The sequence below is a fragment of the Lissotriton vulgaris genome, chromosome 3_1 (assembly GCF_964263255.1).
Source record: "Lissotriton vulgaris chromosome 3_1, aLisVul1.2, whole genome shotgun sequence".
NCBI lineage: Eukaryota > Metazoa > Chordata > Amphibia > Caudata > Salamandridae > Lissotriton > Lissotriton vulgaris.
The window spans coordinates 1,513,704,798-1,513,725,188 of NC_141689.1; the positions used below are offsets into that span (position 1 = coordinate 1,513,704,798).

General features: G+C 41.9%; 1 protein-coding gene across 4 annotated transcripts in view; it reads right to left on the bottom strand.

The window, feature by feature from the left end:
• Window positions 1-6,486: 6,486 nt before the first annotated feature.
• COPS4 (COP9 signalosome subunit 4) overlaps window positions 6,487-20,391 on the bottom strand; it is a 260,796-nt gene continuing 246,891 nt past the window's right edge. For all 4 annotated transcript variants that reach the window (XM_086961983.1, XM_086961985.1, XM_086961984.1 and 1 more), the window contains exons 9-10: window positions 13,244-13,328; window positions 6,487-6,943 (exon numbers count right to left, since the gene is read on the bottom strand). In XM_086961983.1, the coding sequence (XP_086818109.1) occupies window positions 6,810-6,943; window positions 13,244-13,328 (219 nt within the window). In that variant the 3' untranslated portion in view covers window positions 6,487-6,809. The remainder of the gene's footprint in view (window positions 6,944-13,243; window positions 13,329-20,391) is intronic.

Here is a 20,391-nt window from a genome sequence, read left to right on the forward strand (position 1 = left end):
TTTTTATTGTTTTCGAACAATATTTTTTTTCCAAACATATGTTATAATATTCCAGGCTAATGTACTTTCCCGGAAAATTTACAACTGTCTTGTAAGTAAAATATATTCCTTTTTCGAGAAAAAGGGCGTTTCTTCCTTCCATGACGGAGCCGTTGAGTAAAAGAGATTCGGCCTGCTGTCTTAGTCGCCGATACGCCTGATTATCAGATTCTTATCGATCACTTTATATTGCAGACATGAAAAACACAACTGCCCTTAAGCATTTATCTTTACTGCGTTCCTACATATTATACCTTTTATCCGTCATGTAATTGGACTGCTTTATTTCACTTGCCTTTACTGATTCGAAAACAGTGACTAAAAGTAAAAACTTTACCAATGTAAATACTACTACCGTGTTTTGTTTTAAAAACCTTTATTGTGAAAATGTCAGTATACAAATACGGGCCTATAACCACGTGGGCCGGCCACGGAGCAAACTGAAATCGTATATGATGAGGAGACATTTACACTGTAGAAGAACGTAACGAGCGGGCCATTAGGTTGCAAGAACAAAGGTGTCTAACAGTTGCGGAATCGGTGGACGTACATTTTGTAATTAAAATACGACAGGGCCACTTACAATAACATTTTCTAGATATACATTTGCGGGCAAGGAGTTACGAGTCCCATTTATACCGGCGCCATTTTGGGCGAGGCCGGGCAGGTCCAAGATATAGTCAAAATGTCTCCACCAAACATCGGCCAGACCAGAACCCCTTTCGGCCCTTTATGCTACAAGATGGTGTCTTCCATTCAGAAAATATTGTTGGCAGCATTTTGAAAGGAAACAGAAACAGCCGTTCTCCTAGTGAGTTTCACATTGTTACATTTAGGAAGAATGTTGAAGAGTAGTATGTGGAAAATCTGAAGCCATTTTTCTACAAACTCTCAATCAGACTTGGATGGAAAAAAAAAACCTGAAGAATGTACAAACTGAAAACCAATTTTTGTCTGTATAGCATCAACAGTAACGCTTGAGTCAGCTTTGTGTCAAGCCGCCATTTTCATTCAATCAATAGCGTCCCCCTGCACACATTCAGGGACCTGGTCGTGTCTTCAGATGAAACGGATTGTAGGAAAAGAAGCAGAAAGGAAAAGGAAAAAAGTTCCGCCGGACCTCGGGAGACGGCCGCCTATGTCATGTGCGACCTTTGGCCACACCAGGGCAATAGTGAAGCTGCAGCAGGTGCAAATAAGCTTCAGACAGTCTTACAAGCACTGCTCAGAACTCTCAACTGAGGCACTCAACATCCAGGACTTGCCATTCGGATCTTGGCGCCTTGTGCTGGTTCCGACCTATTCACACATCGGTCCACTACTGACATCACCTCATAAGCCAACGGGGCACCCCACGCCGACTTTCGGCGCAGCATTGTAGGATGGCCACACCAGTGCGGCAACTTGCTGGACACAACATCGGGGCCATCCAGATCTCGGCGCGTTCGACTCACTGTACCGCAAGAGTGACCGCAACTCAGCTGGACACGCCATCTTTCGGCGCAGCATTGTAGGATGGCCACACCAGTGCGGCAATTTGCTGGACACCACCTCGGTGCCATCCGGATCTCGGCGCGTTCGAGTCACTGTACCGCAACAGTGACCGCAACTCAGCTGGATACGCCGTCTTTCGGCGCAGCATTGTAGGATGGCCACACCAGTGCGGAAATTTGCTGGACACCACCTCGGTGCCATCCGGATCTCGGCGCGTTCGAGTCACTGTACCGCAACAGTGACCGCAACTCAGCTGGACACGCCGTCTTTCGGCGCAGCATTGTAGGATGGCCACACCAGTGCGGCAATTTGCTGGACACCACCTCGGTGCCATCCGGATCTCGGCGCGTTCGAGTCACTGTACCGCAAGAGCGGGAGAAACTCAGCTGGACACGCCGTCTTTCGGCGCAGCATTGTAGGATGGCCACACCAGTGCAGCAATTTGCTGGACACCACCTCGGTGCCATCCGAATCTCGGCGCGTTGTGCTGCCTTCGGCCTATTCGCACATCGGTCCGCTACTGACGCCGCCTCACGTGCCAACGGATTTTCTACGCTTTTTGTAGCCCTATGCCGCATAACAGGTCATGTGACTTGTTTATAAAACTTTTCATTGGTTCATTTTACTTTTGGTTTCCTAAAGATGGAAGGCTTGGTCATATGACCTAAAAATAACACTTTTCATTGGTTTAGAACATTTTTTTTTCCCAAACGATGAAAGCCCCACCTTGTTTCTGGATCATTCAGACTGAAGCTGGCGTCAGCATGAGAGCACCACCATCTCGTGGCTCCGTCGTGGTCATTCCGCGAGCAATCATGGCAGCCGCTCCCCACCGGAAGCCTGCAGGAGTCGGGGGCCCCCAAGACTTTTGTAGAATCTTCACGGCTGAGGGGACGCTTTTCGAGAATGGAGCCCAAGCCCTAGCAGGCAAGCGTCCGAGTTCCAAGGTGTCCCAGGGCCATTTCAGTGGACCAGGCCCAAAACCGAGGAGCCGTCCGCCATTTTAAGAGCCATGTGTCAGCCGCCTATCGCTGCACTGCAAGAGTGGGAGCAACTCAACAACATGGTGAGCGAGACGCTGTAGCCGCAAGAGCGGGCGCAACTCAGCTAGATGGCCGCCACCTGGGGAGGCCCGTTCACGCCGCCTCCCCCACGCCCCCCCCCCCCCCCGGGGCGCCGCACGCCAATTTTTCGGAGCAGCATTGTAGGATACCAAAACCAGTGCGGCAGTTTACTGGACATCACCTGGGTGCCTGTCGTACATGTTGTGTCAGCCATGGGACACTGGACACAGACCCATCAACATCTCAACGCGTTCTGCTGCCTTGGGACTATTCGCACAACAGACCGCTACTGACGAGGCCTCCCCCCGCACCACCCGGGACGCCCCACGCTGTTTTTCTGTGCTGCATTGTAGGATCCCAAAACCAGTGCGGCACCCAGGCGACATCACCTGGGTGCCGTCCAGAACTCTGCACGTTGTGCTGCCTTGGGACTATTCGCACAAAAGACAGCTTCTAACCATTGTTGCTTTTTGAGTTGAAAAATGTTTAAATGTTTTTAGTTTTTGTTCCGTTCATTATAGTTAAAAGTTAATAAAGTTTTATAATCTTACTTTGTCGGAGTGTTATCTATTTTTTTAAAAACGGGTGAATAGGGCCTTGAATCGGGTTATTGTCATGTGTGGGCTTTGGAAGTGTGCTGCTGCAGGATCGGACATTTCAAACTCAAATGCACGTTCTTTTTCTTACCTTTCCGATGCATGGAGCGCAATAGCAGGCAGAGAAAGGGTGATGCACGTGTTGAACACTACCTGACCTGGCAAGTTGCTGGCAGTGCCCCCCCGCCCGCTCCTGAAAGAGGGCACACACACACCGCCGCCCCGAGTACTTCACAAATCTTTAAAAGACCATGCGCTTGTTCATGAGGCTTAAATGGTTTATCACCTCTTCTAGAACCCCTGCATCGACCCTCTGATGTTTCCTGGAAAAATTACCATGTAACACAATACCAAGCCCTGTCAGCTGAAACCCCCAAGGAATCGTGGGGCATATTATCAAGGGGGTTTATCTCCGCTTTTTTGGCTTTAAAAGCCATGAAAGCGGAGATAAAATTATCTCCCTATTACCAAGCTGTCGCTAACACCAGTTAGTGACAGCTAAAAGGAGATAGCGACCATCTTGGGCCCCGCTTTGCATGTCAGTGATACTTATCACTAATGACATGCAAAGTGGCGTGCCAAGATGTTAGCGACTGGAAACAGTCCCTAACATCGCTATCTCCTATTACCAACTTTTGGAGATATTCGCGCTAAGCGCGAATATCTCCAAAATCTAACACCTGCCCTGAGCAGTTCTTAGCCATGTTATCCAATGGGAGGTGGATAACATGGCTAAGAGCATTTGCTCGATAATACATGAATATCGCTGACTTTTCTGCGATAATAGCAAGGTTTATCTGCGATAAAAATCGCCGATGTGCGGCGATAATTTTTGTCTCTAAACAAGTTAGAGACAAAAATGATCGCTAGTTGTTCGTAATATGCCCCCGGGTTTTTGCTTGCAGAAATCGGGAGGCGGGAGGCTAGCACTGAAATCAGTAGTCACACGCCTGAATCGGGAGGGTTGGCATGTCTGAATTCTCTACAGCTGGGGCCATAAACTACATCCGCAGGGGTAGGTGATAGCCTGGGACCAGCCTGGCATCTAAAATGGCTGCCGTGCACGACAAAATTGTGGCATTGGAAAAAAGGCAAGATGGCGCAGCCGCTGGAAGAGATGTATCAACATATATCAGCCTCCTCAGCCACCCTCAGGAAACATAGGGGATTAGGATACGTCTCCCGCACCCCCTTATACCTAGTAATTTAATTAACGAAGCACAAAATGGCGAATTCCCGTTTCGCTACCAGTTTGCGGCCCAGTTCGCGGCCCGTGAAGCGCTTCTACCGTGAAAAATCATTTTTTTTTTCTTTTCCCCACGGGACCCTTTAATAACCCCAACAACATTCCTAGGGGGTCAAGAGGGGGATACCTTGCCCCCTTTCATTAAATTCCCCCTTCGTTTTTCACCTCTTCTTCTCTCTCGATCCTTCCGAGAGACAAGATGGCGGCCGCTCCGGACTGTTTAGAATGTTGACAGACACCGGAGAGCCAATCAGCTTTCTGCGCGCAAAGTTCCGAAACGCGAAAAGTAAGCGGACCGGATCGCTGCCCGGAGCGCTGTTACAGATATATATCTTGATTTAAACGTTAATTTCTCAAAATCCACTGAAGCACATATATTGAGAGCTAGCAAAGGCACATCGGGCTAACAGTCCCTACAATTTTGCCAAGTTTCGTGCAAATCCATTCAGCCGTTCGAGCTAAAAGTGAGTCCAACCGCCCTATGGAAAAATGAATGGGAAAAACGCGTTTTGGGACCCCCCTTTTTTCTCGGCCCCCCCTTGACGAAACCCCACCAAATTTTCAGGGGCTGCTCAGAAACAAAATGTGCCATTTTCCTGAAAATTTCAGCCGATTCCGTCCACAAACGCCAAAGTTATTAGACATAGAATTTTCAAAAATCCCATAGGGAATTAATCCTAACTATATATACCTACTGGCGATAGCCAGTAGGTAATATATATATATATATATATTCACTGAAAAAACCATAGGTTATAGACCATATATAGTTAGGAATTCGCATTTACAAAACCTTATTTTATATATATATATATATATATATATATATATATATATATATATATATATATATATATATATAAACATTTTCAGCAAAATTGAATTTTACGAAAAAGTTAAGGTTCAAGACTATCTCAAATTGGAAACCAAAAATTCAGTACGCAGAGATGTGGCAATTCCTCTACTAGTTTTCAAGGCTCTGCCTCAGAGAATCCAGCATTTTCCTTTGTGTTTTAAGAAATTAAACATCTGAGAGAGAGTCTGCAATGAGGGAGTTTTAGGTAAATATGACCCCTTGAAAGAGTGGATAGGTGGCAGTATAGCAGGTGAGCTGAGGTTTTAAAGAGTAACGCGAGGAGTGGACATTTTCATTTGAGACACTAACTGCACATTGACATTTTGGTCTTGTTCCAGCTAAACATCTTCTTTACTACAGGATGTACAATTAGCTCAACATTTCTATGGCTGAGGTGAAATGGCCAAGTATAGAGCAGATTTCCCATTTTCCACAATAATTTTGCTCTGTGTAAAAACCGAGTGTCTAATATATTATATGCCAGATATAATATCCATGTTGAGGAAATAAGAAGGAGGTGCCATTGATAGGAGTGCAGGTATGTTTCATAGGACAATGCTTTTTCATACGGAAGCTCATGGTAAAATACTTTGAGTACTTTCGTGATCGAGATGAAGTTAATATTCAGAGTTGAAGTAGCTACTAATAGTTACAAAGTTTTCCATTTGCTTGCCTATGATCATCGTTTTACTGGGTTAACTAGGTGAATGGATTGATTTGCTCCTATGAGAACTATACTCAGTGGAGTTAGGCATTAGCTCAAGATGCTGAAACAGATTTATTTATGTCAGGGAGACACGAGGCTATTTGGTTGGCACTTCTAATTCAAAGTAAATGTTCTGGGACACAATATGAGGGAACCATGTTACAAGTCAAAATTTTCCCTTAAAGAATGTAAAAAAATAAATGAAGGTGTAAATTATCAATGGGTAAAAGAATATTATTTATAGTCAACTATTTAGAAGGTTCCTGAGGTACAGGGTTAAAAGGGGCATTTGGTTAAGGAAAGCCTTTAGACAGATCTAAGTGATTTAACATCACATGTACACAATTTCCCCTCTCTCTCTAAAGAGGTAAAAAAAAAAGGGAAGGAGCAACACGGGCATCTTCGGGTAGTTATAAACAAGTACAAAATACATTTGCTAAATTTGTACCCTTGCGGCTTCATTTTAAAACAATCAACAAGGACACTTTTGCAGAAAACATTTTATTTTGCTTCCCCTTCCTGTCCCCCGAACAGGTGAAAGTATGGAAAAGCATGCAGGGTTCTTCCTTAGCTGCTGGATTCCCACAATGAACTGTGTGCAAGGTCTAGGGTAAATAAAAAGTGCATCCACCAGACGCATAAATGCACACCATAAAGACATTTTTAAAACAAGACAGGCCACAATGAAATAACAGCTAAACACTAAGTGATTGTTTTGATGACAAACAAAATATCTCCCTTTCTGTTGACTGGTGAAGGGATGAAATATCCAATGTATAGGAAGCCTGGCAACGATGGACATTGAAATTCACTGAGACATCTGAGCCTCCATAGCTTGTGCAGTCCATTCAGGTGCAGTCTGGCTGATCTTCTCCAGCAAATTGTTAACTTGAAAGCAGAGTGACTGGATCTGTTTGTCCCACGTTGGTAAAGCTTCACGAGCTGAAACAGAGTGCACCAATATATTAAATCTCTGAGCTTTGCACCTCACTTCATCTCTTGATTCTACGTAACCATTCGGCTTTCTTTTCAACCTTGCAAGGTTTCTCTATTATCATGAGTAGGAAATCAATGTTCATAAAGAGTAATGCGTACATTGAAATCATTATTTAACGTTTAAATGAAATCTGATCGGTAAATACCAAGAGAATTAAACAGTAACTATACAAACCAGGTTCTATGTATTTCATGAATAACTACTTCATGGGAGACTAAAAAGTCTTGACCTTCCTTAAATACCCTTTCCCATGCCAATTACAGGTCATAAGGAAGCAGATACGAAAAGACGTGCAACTTTTTATGCAGTCACATATAGGATAGATATATATATATATATATATATATATATGTGTGTGTGTGTGTGTATGTGTGTATGTGTAAAATGTAATTCATTGGAAAAAAAACAAAGGCTACAGGGACGTTATAGTTTGCCTCAAATTTCACTTGTACAAAACCAGTGAAGTTTACCAGTTATAGTTAGCTGAACTAACTAGAACTTATGCCCCCCGCAATGCACTGCTTATGACCTCACATTTTACATCACTCATGATATTGTCAATGACATTACTGATGACAGCTCAAATGACATCACTGATGACATCATCCAGCAATTGTGAGTATTTTCTAAATGTTAATGAGTGTTAAACATATATACTAAGGTACTACAAAATGTGCATATTTTGTGTACTAACGAGTGATACTATTTCTAGCATATTTTATTTAAGTTGCTGTATAACAGTGTGAGACTGGGTGTGCGAGTAGCTGTATGGGTGAATAAGTGGGTGTGTGAGTGGTTATATGGGTGATAAGTGGGTGCGCGAGTAAATGTGTGAGAGTAGCTGTATGGGTGAGTGACTGCGTGAGAGGCTGTATGGGTGGGTGAGTGGCTGTGAGAGTCGGTGTGTGAATGGCTGTATGGATGTCTGAGTGGCTGTGTGGATGACTGTATAGGTGAGCCACTGGCTGTGTAAGTGACTATGAGTGGGTGAGTGAGTGGGTGTTTGGTGATGTGGTAGTGGCTTCCATTTTATAAAAAAAAAAGCCCTGGGGAGGTGGTGGTCCCAGGTGCTAAAAAAAGAGCCTAATGGGGGGGGGGGCTGTGCACATCACATTACAAGAAAAAAAAAGTAAAAAATGAGTTGCAAAAGGTCATAGGAAAGGGTCTTTAATTAATAATGCCCGCACTAATGATTAAAAATGACATACCATGTTTAGATCATATTAACCAGTACAGTTTGGCTCTTTTTTCGTGTGAGGAAGATTAGCCGGCTACCTCTAAGAGCACCCAAAGAGGGTGGTGAGATGTGTGCCATACATAAACACAATAAGATAGTTTAGTTAGTACACACACAACATTCTTCTGAACTCATTCAAGTTTTGGTTCCTTCCCATGAACAGGAAAGCTGCATGATGATAATAAAGTGAGCAAATTGGTGAGACCCTGCCAATTGCTCATTGGTGGTTGCTTATGTGAGGCGCTTCCTATTTCTTCTTTTTACTTATTCTTTCATCCTTTTGGCCACCAGACCTGTTCCTTTCTTTCAAATATAACACACATAGGGGTATTCCTACATTAATACTAGAACTAGTCCAGTATCTAAATACAGCATAGGGGACCCTGCATTGTAGACAGAGCATTCAGTAGTGTGTGTCACACGAAGGGCCTTTGTGTTTTATTTGACATTTCAAGTTGAAGGCCACCCTTGGTGTGTGTTCCCTCTTTAGCTCCTTGTTATGGATTATGAAAGTTTGCAAAGGCAACATATGATCCATCAAATAGAGTTCCAACAACAAACGTTCCATTCTCCGGCCATACTGGAGTTTCACCAAAAGTCGTTTGCGGCCTTGTGGTCATGCTGAGTGAGTAGCTTGGTTGTTAATTTTACGATCGCTTGTGCCCTCTTTAATTGTGTTGCAATAGCCAATTCATTCTACTTTGCAAAATGAAAAACTTTGTTCCACTGGCAGAATAGAAGGAAAAAAGTGAGCAACATTTCCATCTTCTTGAAGCTTGCTTCGTGCAGCAAAAGTGGCATGTAGGAAGTTCACAATTATCTTCTAAAGTATGAGTTTGCCATTGAAGAACAATGGCAATTTATCCAATCTGGTCAAGTCTCTCTCAATTAGTGACATCTTTGCAGCATTCACTTGGTCCAATATTTTTCATGTTTTCAGGTGTCATCCGAGGGATTTGGTTGCCCTTATCCAAATATTTCTCAATTATTTGCCCCAGGGATCATTCTGTGTAGTTAGGTTCATTTTTGTTTAATTCAGTTTATCCTTAAGCCTGACAGGGCCCCAGTTTGTTGGTCATATAAGGAATATTTAAAGATCTGTGTCGGAGTCTTTCAAAGAAAATAGAATTTCTCTCTATGCTTTCTGCAAGGTCCATCCCCATTGTTATCTTACTGATTTCTCTAGAGCCTCTGATCTGGCTTGAAAGGGGTCTAGTACAATGCCAAAAAACACTTGTGTCAAGGGCAATACCAGCTTGGCCCCTTGCCTCTTTATATTATAAAGACTTTTTCTTCTTATAAATATTATTAGTGATTTCTAGGATATTTGAGACACGTATAATGCCTTGTACCTAATCATGAGACCTGTGGTTCCTGCTTAACATGCTAACTGATAGCCGCCGGGCCTCCGGGATGCCGGCTAAATGGCTGTGTAGAATGTGACCAACTGTGCAGATAAACAGTATGCCACCAGATGCCTGCAACAGTGATGTGCGCTACATGCAGTGTATAATGATTTGTGAATAAATAAAGGTTTTTGAAAATTAAAAAAAAACAAAAAAATAAATATATATAATTAGTGATTTAACAACTGTATGAACAATCAATCAAAATACAAAATTTGCCTGGAACAAACATAAATGGTGAGAACAGAATAAGAGAACATAACCTAAACTGAGATCATAGAAACAAAAGTATAATTACAGATTTGTACATCAGAGGGGAACCGTGCAGCATAAACAAATAGTCATTGATTTATGGGCATCATTTTCAATTCTTCTAAAACACCGGTCCCTGAAGGCACAGACAGAATTGCATATATTTTCAGTCCTGCCCACAAAAAACGATGCAAATAGGACAATAATTAGAGTCTCTTTTAAGGTAAAATGTTCCAAACTACCAAACAAAATTTGAAGCAGTGATCAAGATCTGTGCTGTGGTACAGTGATCACCGTTGTTGAACAATTTCATCCTAACTTACCATTAGAGGATTTCAGGTAAGACATGAACAACACAAGGAAACTAGGTACCCCTGGAGATAGTGGGACTAAATCTGGAAATTTAAGAACAGGATTTGGAACATGCGTTCCCGGGAAACAGTCTTTTGAACATTGAAGATTCTTGGCCTAGAAAAGTCCTGTTCAGAGTTACAGGTGGTGTTCTTCTCACCCAAACAATTGTGTTCTGTCAAACCCAATACATCACTCGAGTACTGAAAACCGCACCTTCAGCTGCCCTAAAGCAACTGAATACAACAAACCATGTAATGTGGAGAAAGTAGACCTCTGTCTTCCATCAGTTTACTTTGATATGAAAATCAATATGCTGGTATAACTATTTACAGTTGAGACAATGTGAATAGTCCACAAGTAACAGAAAATTTATAGAGGGTGAACAGTGGATGATTACCTCAAACACTACTGTTGTAGTATATACTCCTTTTCATATTATATTTACTCGAGCTAAAAATAGGTTTAACTGTTTTGAAGAAACAGCCTATTTGAATTGCTTAACGAGCACAGAAAATTCGATCTACTTTATTCCAGGATGTCCAAATGCAGGCAAGTGTTATTTCTTAAAAAGCAATGGACCAGCCTATAGGTTGGCAAAGGCCTAGACTGGACTGAAGGTTAAAGCAGCACAGCAACAGAGGAAGTGTTATTTCATTATGGACCATTAGTCTCCTGCGATCATCTAGCTTTTAAGTAATTTCCGCACTAACAATGTTTTGATATTATTAAGCCTGTAATTATATACTGAATACATTCTGGACTCCATGTAAAATTAACTGCTAAACCAAAAGAGATGAGGCTGGGATTTGAATTGGAATGTGATTGAGTCGGGCATAAATTTCAACTTTAGTACTGCAAATTTCAAGGATCACTAAGTGTTAGAAGGTAAAATTAGGGAGCTTTTTGGAGAAGAACAGTAGAATCCAAAAGAATAAATATGTCGAATCAAACACTCTAGAGCTGTAACCTCCTCAAAAACCAGGTCAAGCCTTCCCACCAAAATGTTTATTAATGCACGGCAACATTTTCTCACCGTAGTTGTGCCCATATTCTTTATTGGTGGTACCAATGAAACAAGACTACAGCAAGATTACTTGAGACATAAGTGTGACTTTTACAAGCAATTGCAAATCGAATATACAACCAAGGAGAGCATCTGACCATTTACTCTCAAACTCCCAAAAAGGATTACTGACAGGAAGCGGAACAGAATCTCCTGTTATTGCAATATGAGGCAACCCAAAAACCACAATCGACATAAACAGCCAAGAGGCTTTATTTCTATTGGGAAATGTTGGCTCTTTTTCCCAGTTCACTAACAAACGTGAAATCTCAGACTCATGTCCCCGACTTGACGAAAACAGAGTGACCGTATTAATTCTTTATTATTTCTCCTATCTTAATGGAAGGTCTCCCCCTTTTAAACAATTACACACACAATGAAAAACGAAGGCCCACCCAAGGATCTACTATCTCTGCTGTACTATTCAACATATGCTTGTTAAGAACTGGGCTTTACCAATGTGATCCATCAAAGAATCTACATCTCATTCACAAATTCTAGACTCTCCAGTTACAGACAGATACCCCTGCAAGATGGAGAGAAACATGTAAGCAGAACCCTTATACAAACATACACATACTAGTATCAAGAAAACCCAAATCAACCTGACCCCCTACAAACATGCCACCCAAGCACCCGTTTTAAACAAATACATGACATAATGATCGCTACAAATGACCAAGATGGCCCATTCATCCAAATCTTACCTGTCAAACCCAAAGAAGCAGCTATCCAGACATACCACATAACACATTAGAGAAAGGCTAGTACAAAGTAAAAAATAATGTGAACAATCTTCACTATTAATGTAACCTATCAAGGACAAGGCCAAACTGTTCAACACCATAACTGGCTAACCAGAACACCAAAGATGTGACAAAACTCACCTTATAACCATCAACCCTTCTTTCTACAGGTTCTATATCCTCAGAGTGCATACAATCTCAAAAGACTCCTACCTCCGTTTTCCCTAGCACTCAGCATGAAACATTGACCTTGAATTAAAAATGGATTGGTCGTTCTCCATTTCCATCGAATGACCCTCCTTCCTCTGCATGCTTTATTATCTTAAGTAAAACCTACTCTGTTCATGCTGGTCTGTTTTAATCAATTTAATTGCTGCAAACTGGTTATTCCTCATCTCCCTATTCAAAATGTTCTTCTATATAACAATTTCCTACAATAACAAAACCTCCTCTAGCCCATCTACTCATCCCACCAACCATTTGCATGAACTCACTAATGATCACACACACCTAAATCCTATTAAGTAAATCTACCACAAAGAAACTGGAGGTATTGCATGAAACAATTTCCTGGGAGCCCCAGACTAAGCCCAATAACTGATAATGCAAATAATAATCAATAACCATGAGATTAACCACAATCCTTGGGTTCCGGAGTAGCTTGCAACAAAAAGTGCTTTATCGCCTCATCAGGAGTAATAAGTACTAAATAAATGCAAATATGATTAAAATACAAGAAGAGCTACTGGACTACAAGGTACACACAATCCAGTCTTGAGGGAGGGACATGATCGCCAAGTTTCAAATCCCGAGCATTCCTTCTACAAACCTCTAACACTGGATATTTTAATCTGATTATACCCCTTGCAATTAAAAGGAGGTGTTCTATTGTATTGGTGTTCTTCTGGAGATGACTTGTGCTAGTTAAAAAGGAAAACCGCCTTCTGTTGCAACATCATGCCGTTCAAAATACTTTAGCACTGGTTTAATGTTTGTATACGAACCACATAAAAATTTTACAGCTTACATAACCTGAATATGCCAATAATTCTGAGTTGGTATATGTATGGAAAAATGATCATGGGTAACAAAGTATTCCATTGCCATTTACAGTAGAAGCTTCTTTCGCTTACTTGATATGATTATTTGCATCATTTGACTCTTCTGAACAAAGTGGAGAAACTTACTTTCAAAATGAACTATTCCATCAATTTGATCAATAAACCCATTCATACGTCCTTCTGTGATCATTTGAGAGGCTATTTTTTCCGCCTGTTAAAAAAAATGAAATAAATGGAGACTTAATGAGGAACAATCCACAAGACACTATCAAACCGAATTAGATTTTCCCAAAAACGTAAAACAAAGCCCAATGGTCTGTGTTGGAGAGTGAAAGTACACAATTCTGTGCTTAAAACAAATGAAGACAACCAAAACAATAATGCATTTAATTCTGAATCTTTAAATTAATAAAATGCTAACATTTCCTTGCTGGTAATTTTACAATCATTTGCTGGACTAGGTTGCTTTGCTTCTAATGAATAATGGAACTGCTTAGTGCTGCATTGGATACAAGACTCCATGTGAATCGAAGAAGCAGAGACAACAGATATATACAACAACAGAAAGGTAACACTTATGATAACTCTTTGAGAAGGGTGCTTCATATTGCGAAGTTCATTCTAAGCAAACCGGTCGCTGAAATCCTGTGTGCACGTCAAGTGCTTGTACGTTGAGGGGCATGTGACACATGTATGGCAATAGCACAGACAGAAAGTGTGCGTCTGTGTGTGTGTACGAGTACTGAAACCAGTAGGAACCCTTTTGATGTCCCTAGTCTTAGCATGGCAAAAGATGGGGAATGAGTGTAGCTTCCCCACGTAGTGGAACTGTATTGCCTTGTCAGCATTCCTGTGGCTGGAGGATCGAGACAGGGCTTTCTTAAGAAATTCCATGACGACTTGGTTTGCAAGGGGCTGTTGAATAGTTCTTCCTGAGCATTGCTATTTGGTAGATGGTAGGGGTGAGAGGTGGGATTTCTGTTCACACTAATGGAGAGAAAGTTTCTAGAGGCCTTGTCCTTCTGTCGCTCCCAGATTAATATTTCAGAAAGACAGATGAGCCAGCTCCGCAACAGTTGACCAAGTGATCGCGCTGATAAGACAAACCAAGTCAGGAGCCTCCTTAGATACCCGTCAGCCCAGGGTGGTGCATGAGGCAGCTGACAAGAGAGCTTCGGCTCTCGCATTACTGTTCAAAACTATCATTAAGGAGGGCTGCTTTCCTGAAAAATGGAAAAAGGCAGTAGTTCTTCCTCTTTTGAAAAAGCCATCCCTTGATGCCACGATAAAGAACTACTATCAACCTATATCACAAATACCTTTTCCCGCGACAGTCATTGAGAAATAAAATCCTGTCAGAACATTCAGAGAAAAATCTAATTCTGACTGAAGCACAGTTATGCTTCAGGTCTAGTCATAGCCCTGAGACTGCTTTAGTTGTAGTCTCGTAAGAGATTCTAACTACTCTGGACAGTGGTGGGAAAGCCGCGGTGGTCCTTTTGGATCTCCCTGCGGCTTTCGACATGGTCAGCCACGCAATCCTTTCGGAACGGTTAACAGAGGTAGGGATTACAGGCCAAGCCTTTTGTTTTCTTTCTTCAATTCTAGGAGGCAGAGAACACAAGGTTGCCCTTGGGGAATGGAAGATAAAATCTTTCTCCCTGCTTTACGGGGTACCCCCAAGCGTCATTCCTTAGCCCCACAATATTTAACATTTATGTGGCCGCTTTGGCCAAGTTAATCCCCTGGTTTAGCTTTGCCTCAGTAGCTTATGTGGATGACACTCAGATAGTTGTGTCAATCACCAGCAACGTGGAGGAGGTTGCTGAACGGTTTAATAGGTGTATGGCAACAATTAGAAGCTGGATGAGCAGCAATTGTTTAAAGTTGGATTCTCAAACAGAGGTCCTCATTTTTGGGAAAGAGGTTTAATTCCGTCAGGAATCAAGCTTGGGGAGAAGATGTAGCTGAACGGCTAGGGCAGTCTATCTCAAATCTGGGTAACCGGATTTGAGTCTCTGCAATGACGCTCGCAACATCATGTGATTCTGGGCAAATCACTTAATCTCCCCATCCCTAACGAAAAAGAATGTGTCCTTGTGTAAAGCAACTGGTGCTTGTGTAAAGCGCTCGGATACCTTCGGGTCAAGTTTGCGCTATATAAAACTACGGAAAAAAAAGCTTGGCGGCTTCAGAGTCTTGGCCCTCTTCCCCTACCACCTTATAAAGTATAAAAATCTAGCTATAGTATTTGATGCTAATCTGTCTTTTGTGAAGCAGGTTAACAAATTATCATCATGCTTCTAATAATAAGACTGCTGAGGAAGGTTTTACTTTTTATATCACCAGACTAGCAAAAATCAGTGGTCATCTCCCTAGCTTTATCGAGGCTTGCCTATTGCAGATAACTTTATCTTGGTACTAAACAAAAACCATTAAAGAAGCTCCAGATGTTGCAAAACACAGCCTATCGGATACTTAAGAAAATCCCTGAATTCAAGTTTGCTACAAATACACTGATGGAGCTGCACTTGCTCCCGTTCAGGAAAAGGATTGCCTTTAAGGCCTTGTGCCTAGCGCATAAAGCTCTGCATGGTTCAGAGTACCTCAAACGTAAATTCAACCTTCTCAAGCTCATTGATCACACCCTGAATTAAGAGAACAACATAGGGTGCTTGCAGTTTTGTCTATGCCACCTGTACACTATGAAATAGAATCCCTCTGCATCTTAAATGTCAGGCCAATTTACTCCTATATCAGAAGCAGTTGAAAACTTGGTTGTTTTTATTCTCCGTACAGTCCTTGTGCACCTCCTTCATTAGTACTAACTTTAACGTCGGATCATGTTATCGTAAAACGCCTTATAACACTTGCATGCTCTAGAAAATTCTAAATCAAATTTCAAATGTTGGGAGAAGTATCATTTTACAGAAAGGCTAGGTCTCGCGAGCATCCTGGAAAGGAGGTTTGAAAGGGAGCCATCCCAAACCGGCCCTGAAGCCTAAGACAGAGGATCCCTGGCTTGAAAATATGTATAAAAATGGAATACAAAGGCTTCGATTTCAGTTTCAAGTTCTTCACCAAGTAAAGGACTGCTCTGAACAGGACTCAAAGGCCGGCGGGGTAACAAGGGCTGGTGTCTGCATCACTGCCAGTCTTCCCAGAGATCGGGGCTATTACTTGAAGTCTGTGACTTGCTGTAGAGTCCTAGACGCCAGTCTGCTCAGTGAGGGAAGGAGTGTGCCTGGACACCACGGGAGGAGAGACTATTGAGGAGAACACCTGGATGTTCCATCATGTGGAACACCCAGACATAGCCTTTTAGTATCATGTAGGCAGGAGGTATGAGGGGTCACCAGGAGTTCTGGTGCAGTCTCTGTTGTAAGTTGCATAAAGAAGCTATACACCAAAACCGTATCGAAAGATCTCAAACAGGGTTTCGGGTGGGTGCAGGAACTCAAACAAATCTAACGGCATTAACATTGTTAGCCGAAAACGCCAAATAAAAAAAAACCTGCCTGTTCGCCTGTTTTGTGGACCTCAAGCAAGCCTTCGACAGCGTGCCCCGTGAAATTCTTTGGGAAAAACTCGCCAGCTGGAGCAACCCTATAAATCTGTTAAAGGCCATCAGAGAATTATATTCGCATACATGGAGCCGGGTAAAGGTAGGAGATGGCCGGTGGGTAACTAAGAAAATAAACACCCAAAATGGACTGAAACAGGGGTGCGTGCTAGCTCCTACCATTTTTAACCTGTACATATCTGATCTTGAAAATGCCCTTTTGGAAATCAACAGTCACCCTCCATCGATTGGTAATGAGGAAATTAGGTGCCTTCAGAACGCTGATGATTTAGTACTTCTAAGTTAAACGCAAATCGGTCTACAAAGAGGAATGAATGCCATAGCCAAATATTTAACAGTACAAGGGCTAGAACTGAATTTAACAAAAACAAAGGTCGTACGGCTAGTTGATACCAAAAACAAGAAATTCACATGGTATATAGAGGGGAAGAAAGTAGAAATAGCTGCTTCTTACAAATATCTCGGATTTATGGTAGAACGAAAATGAACCTACAAATCACAGCTCATTTCAATGAAGTCAAAATCTCAAAATCTGATACATGACTTCAATGTATTAAAAAAGAATTTAAGCTGTCCATCATATGGCAATTTATTAACAGTTATGCAGGCACAGTTAATACCAACAGTAACCTATGGCACTGAAATAATGAAAGGATGTGAAATCACCGTTTTAAACGAAATTCAAACAAAAGTATATAAAAAAAGTATTCCATATCCAGCAAAGTGCATCACCTGCTCAGGTGCGGCTAGAGTTTAGCTTATTAAACCAGGAATTTCGCAGCAAAGGAGCATTTATAAAACTGTGCGGGAGGTTGCGTGCCTCTGCTAGTCGAACTATAGATCATCTATGCTGGAAAGAAATAGAAAGTCAAAAAGGAAAGAAAACGCAAGGTTCCTGGGGTAGTTACTTAAACCAGGTGATAACGGAACTCTCCGCTCTAGATATTTGGAATCTTAGCACAGGAAAAAAGGAATTCAACCAACTAATTAACATCACAATAAAATGTTTGTCTCATTCAAAAGACGAGAACACCTTACTACAGAGACGGCATGCCTGGACAGTCATTAACTCATATGGGAAAAAGAAGCCCCAGGAATATTTATCAGCATATTTCTCACGTACTCTAAGACATCAATTTATGAGTTTGCGGCCAGGCATGTGGGAAACAAAAGACTTAATCCCAGCATGGAATGTTAAAAGGGAAAATCGAGACTGCAGACTATGCGGGTATAAAGATGAATCCATTCCACACATTTTTTGTGTATGCCATGTGTTACTAAAAGAACGGAAAGCACTTAAAATCTCTACTGAACAATTTGAATATACGCTCATGCAGAGAAGCAGTAATTACCTGGCTAGGCGGAACCTCAAACCCACTGGCATGTAGAGGTGTGAAATTTTTAAACGTGTATTTAAAGGAAATCGGTTGAAATTACAAAAGAGTAAAAAAGATTCTCAAAAAACGAAATTTTAAATATTAGATGCATAAAAGTAACTTATTGATTATTTTTGTATGATTAAGCAAGCTATTTTATGTGTATATATGTAGTAGTATTATTTAAAAACTGTTATTTGGTGTAATGGTTTTTGTTTTTAAAAAAGACCGATCACCCAAAATAAAAATCTTGAAATCTATACACCAAAACGTCATTGTGCTGTCTGGCATTTTTACAGCAAGCTCCTGAACGTCCGGTCCTGCAGCTGCCTCCAGAGGAGTCCAATTCTGAGGAGCCTCTGCTTCGGCCTAGAGGCTGCAACTGCTGACAAGTAGGCCTGGCAGGGTGTTAAAAAAGCCTGGCAAGCTGTTAAAAAAACCTGTTTCCAAGGGAAAATTGACATATATGGTCGAGTGCGGTAACATAGTTATACAGGAAATACCAACGATGAGAAAGGTGTTTGAGCAGTAATTTGTATGTATGTTTTTAGGCAAAAAACGGATGTAATTTTAAATGCCCTGAAGATGACTGGTATTTATAATGCGCAAGCATACTCAAAGAGTGTCCCAGTGCTAATTGTAATGCTGCTTGCGGCAATGCTGAACGTCAAATCATGCTCGTTGGAAGAGCCATGTTTTTAATTTATTCTTGAAGATGGCAATCTCTGATGTGGTACGAAGTTCCAGGGGGAGCTTATTCTAGACCACAGACCCAAGGTAAGCAAAGGATCTGCTTCTAGTCCTGGCCCAGCAGATATTTAGAATTCTGGCCAGATACCGTAGGATGACTAAATCCTTTGTCATGCAAGGCTTTATGAACCAGGACCAGGGTTTAAAAAATAAACCTTTTTTAATCGGAAGCCAGTGGAGCGCTTTCAAATGGGGGTTTATATGAGTTTGTGGAGAAAGGCTGAGAATAATTTGTGCTGCCTCTTTGTATCACCCTCAGATAAATTTGATTCTCTCGCTGGGCTTGGGCATGATTTCTCTAGGTTCAGGAAGAACCCAATCTGTGAAGGGTCAATGATTTACTGGCACTTTCTAAACAACATTGCCTTTAACAATCAGCCAGGTAGAGAGAGACATGTATCCCATGTCTCCTCAAATGCACTGCCACCACTGAAAGGGATTTTGTCAAAATCTTTGGTGCATATTTTATTCCTAAAGAGAAAACTCTGAACTGGTAACATACCTTTTCGATTATGAACCCCAACAACTTATTTTGTCTGCTGTTTAATAGCATGTGCAGGTAGCCTTCTTTGAGGTCTACGATTGCCATGTAATCTTCCTGCTGCAGCAGAATGGCTTCTTTTAATGCAGCCAACTTCAATCTGTGCGTCTTGGTGAACTTGTTCAAAACACGCAGGTCTAGGATGGGTCTGACAGTCTTTTCTGGTTCTAGCATCAGTGATCAAATTGAATAGACCTTTTGATGGTGTTCCTCCTTAGAAACTCTTTAGATTGCTTGATTGCTTATAAGTACTTTGACCTCTTGTCTCGGGCACAGCAATTCTTCCTGCTACAGGTCTAGCCTTTGGCTTGACTGTTGGATTCTTTCACACCATTTCTATACTACAGCCATGCGGTTTTATGATCAGTGTCCATTTGTCAGGGACGATTGCCCTCCACTTATGGAGGACAAACCCAGAATCTGCACCCTACTGGGGCTGTGTGTAAAGGGGATGGGGTGTACTGGTGTTAAGTACCTTGCTTGCTAGTACAACCCCTGTTTAAAGTGACCTTTCCACCTGGCTCTTTCCATGGGGTATTGCCACTGCAGTGCTGATCTGTGGCGTGAAAACATCGTGAGGGGTAATATGTTGCAACCCTCCGTTTGTAGGTACCTTTGCTCTTGGAGTGGAACCTCCTTGTACCTGATCTCTGAACTGCAAGGCCCCCCTCAACTTAGCAATTTCATGGTCTTTCTTAATTCTCTGCAGTGACTCATCAACTGCATTCCCAAATGTGCTTTCACCCTTGAAAAGCATGTTTATTATAGCCACCTGCTTAAACCAAGACACCCTCAGCCTGGCGTCTCCTTAGGGTGGAACCGGAGGACAATTTCCTGCATCCGATGTATCCAGAGCAGATTTAAGATGTGTTTGGACATGGCTTTTTCCATCCTGTATTACTGCCTTCGCCCTCTTCCTGTACTACTCCAGAAAAAACTTTTCTTTCCTCCCAACTTTGGTGTCCCTACTTGTTAAGAAGTGCACTGGAGCTGGCTATGCGCCATCGGGTGGCCATTGGCCTCT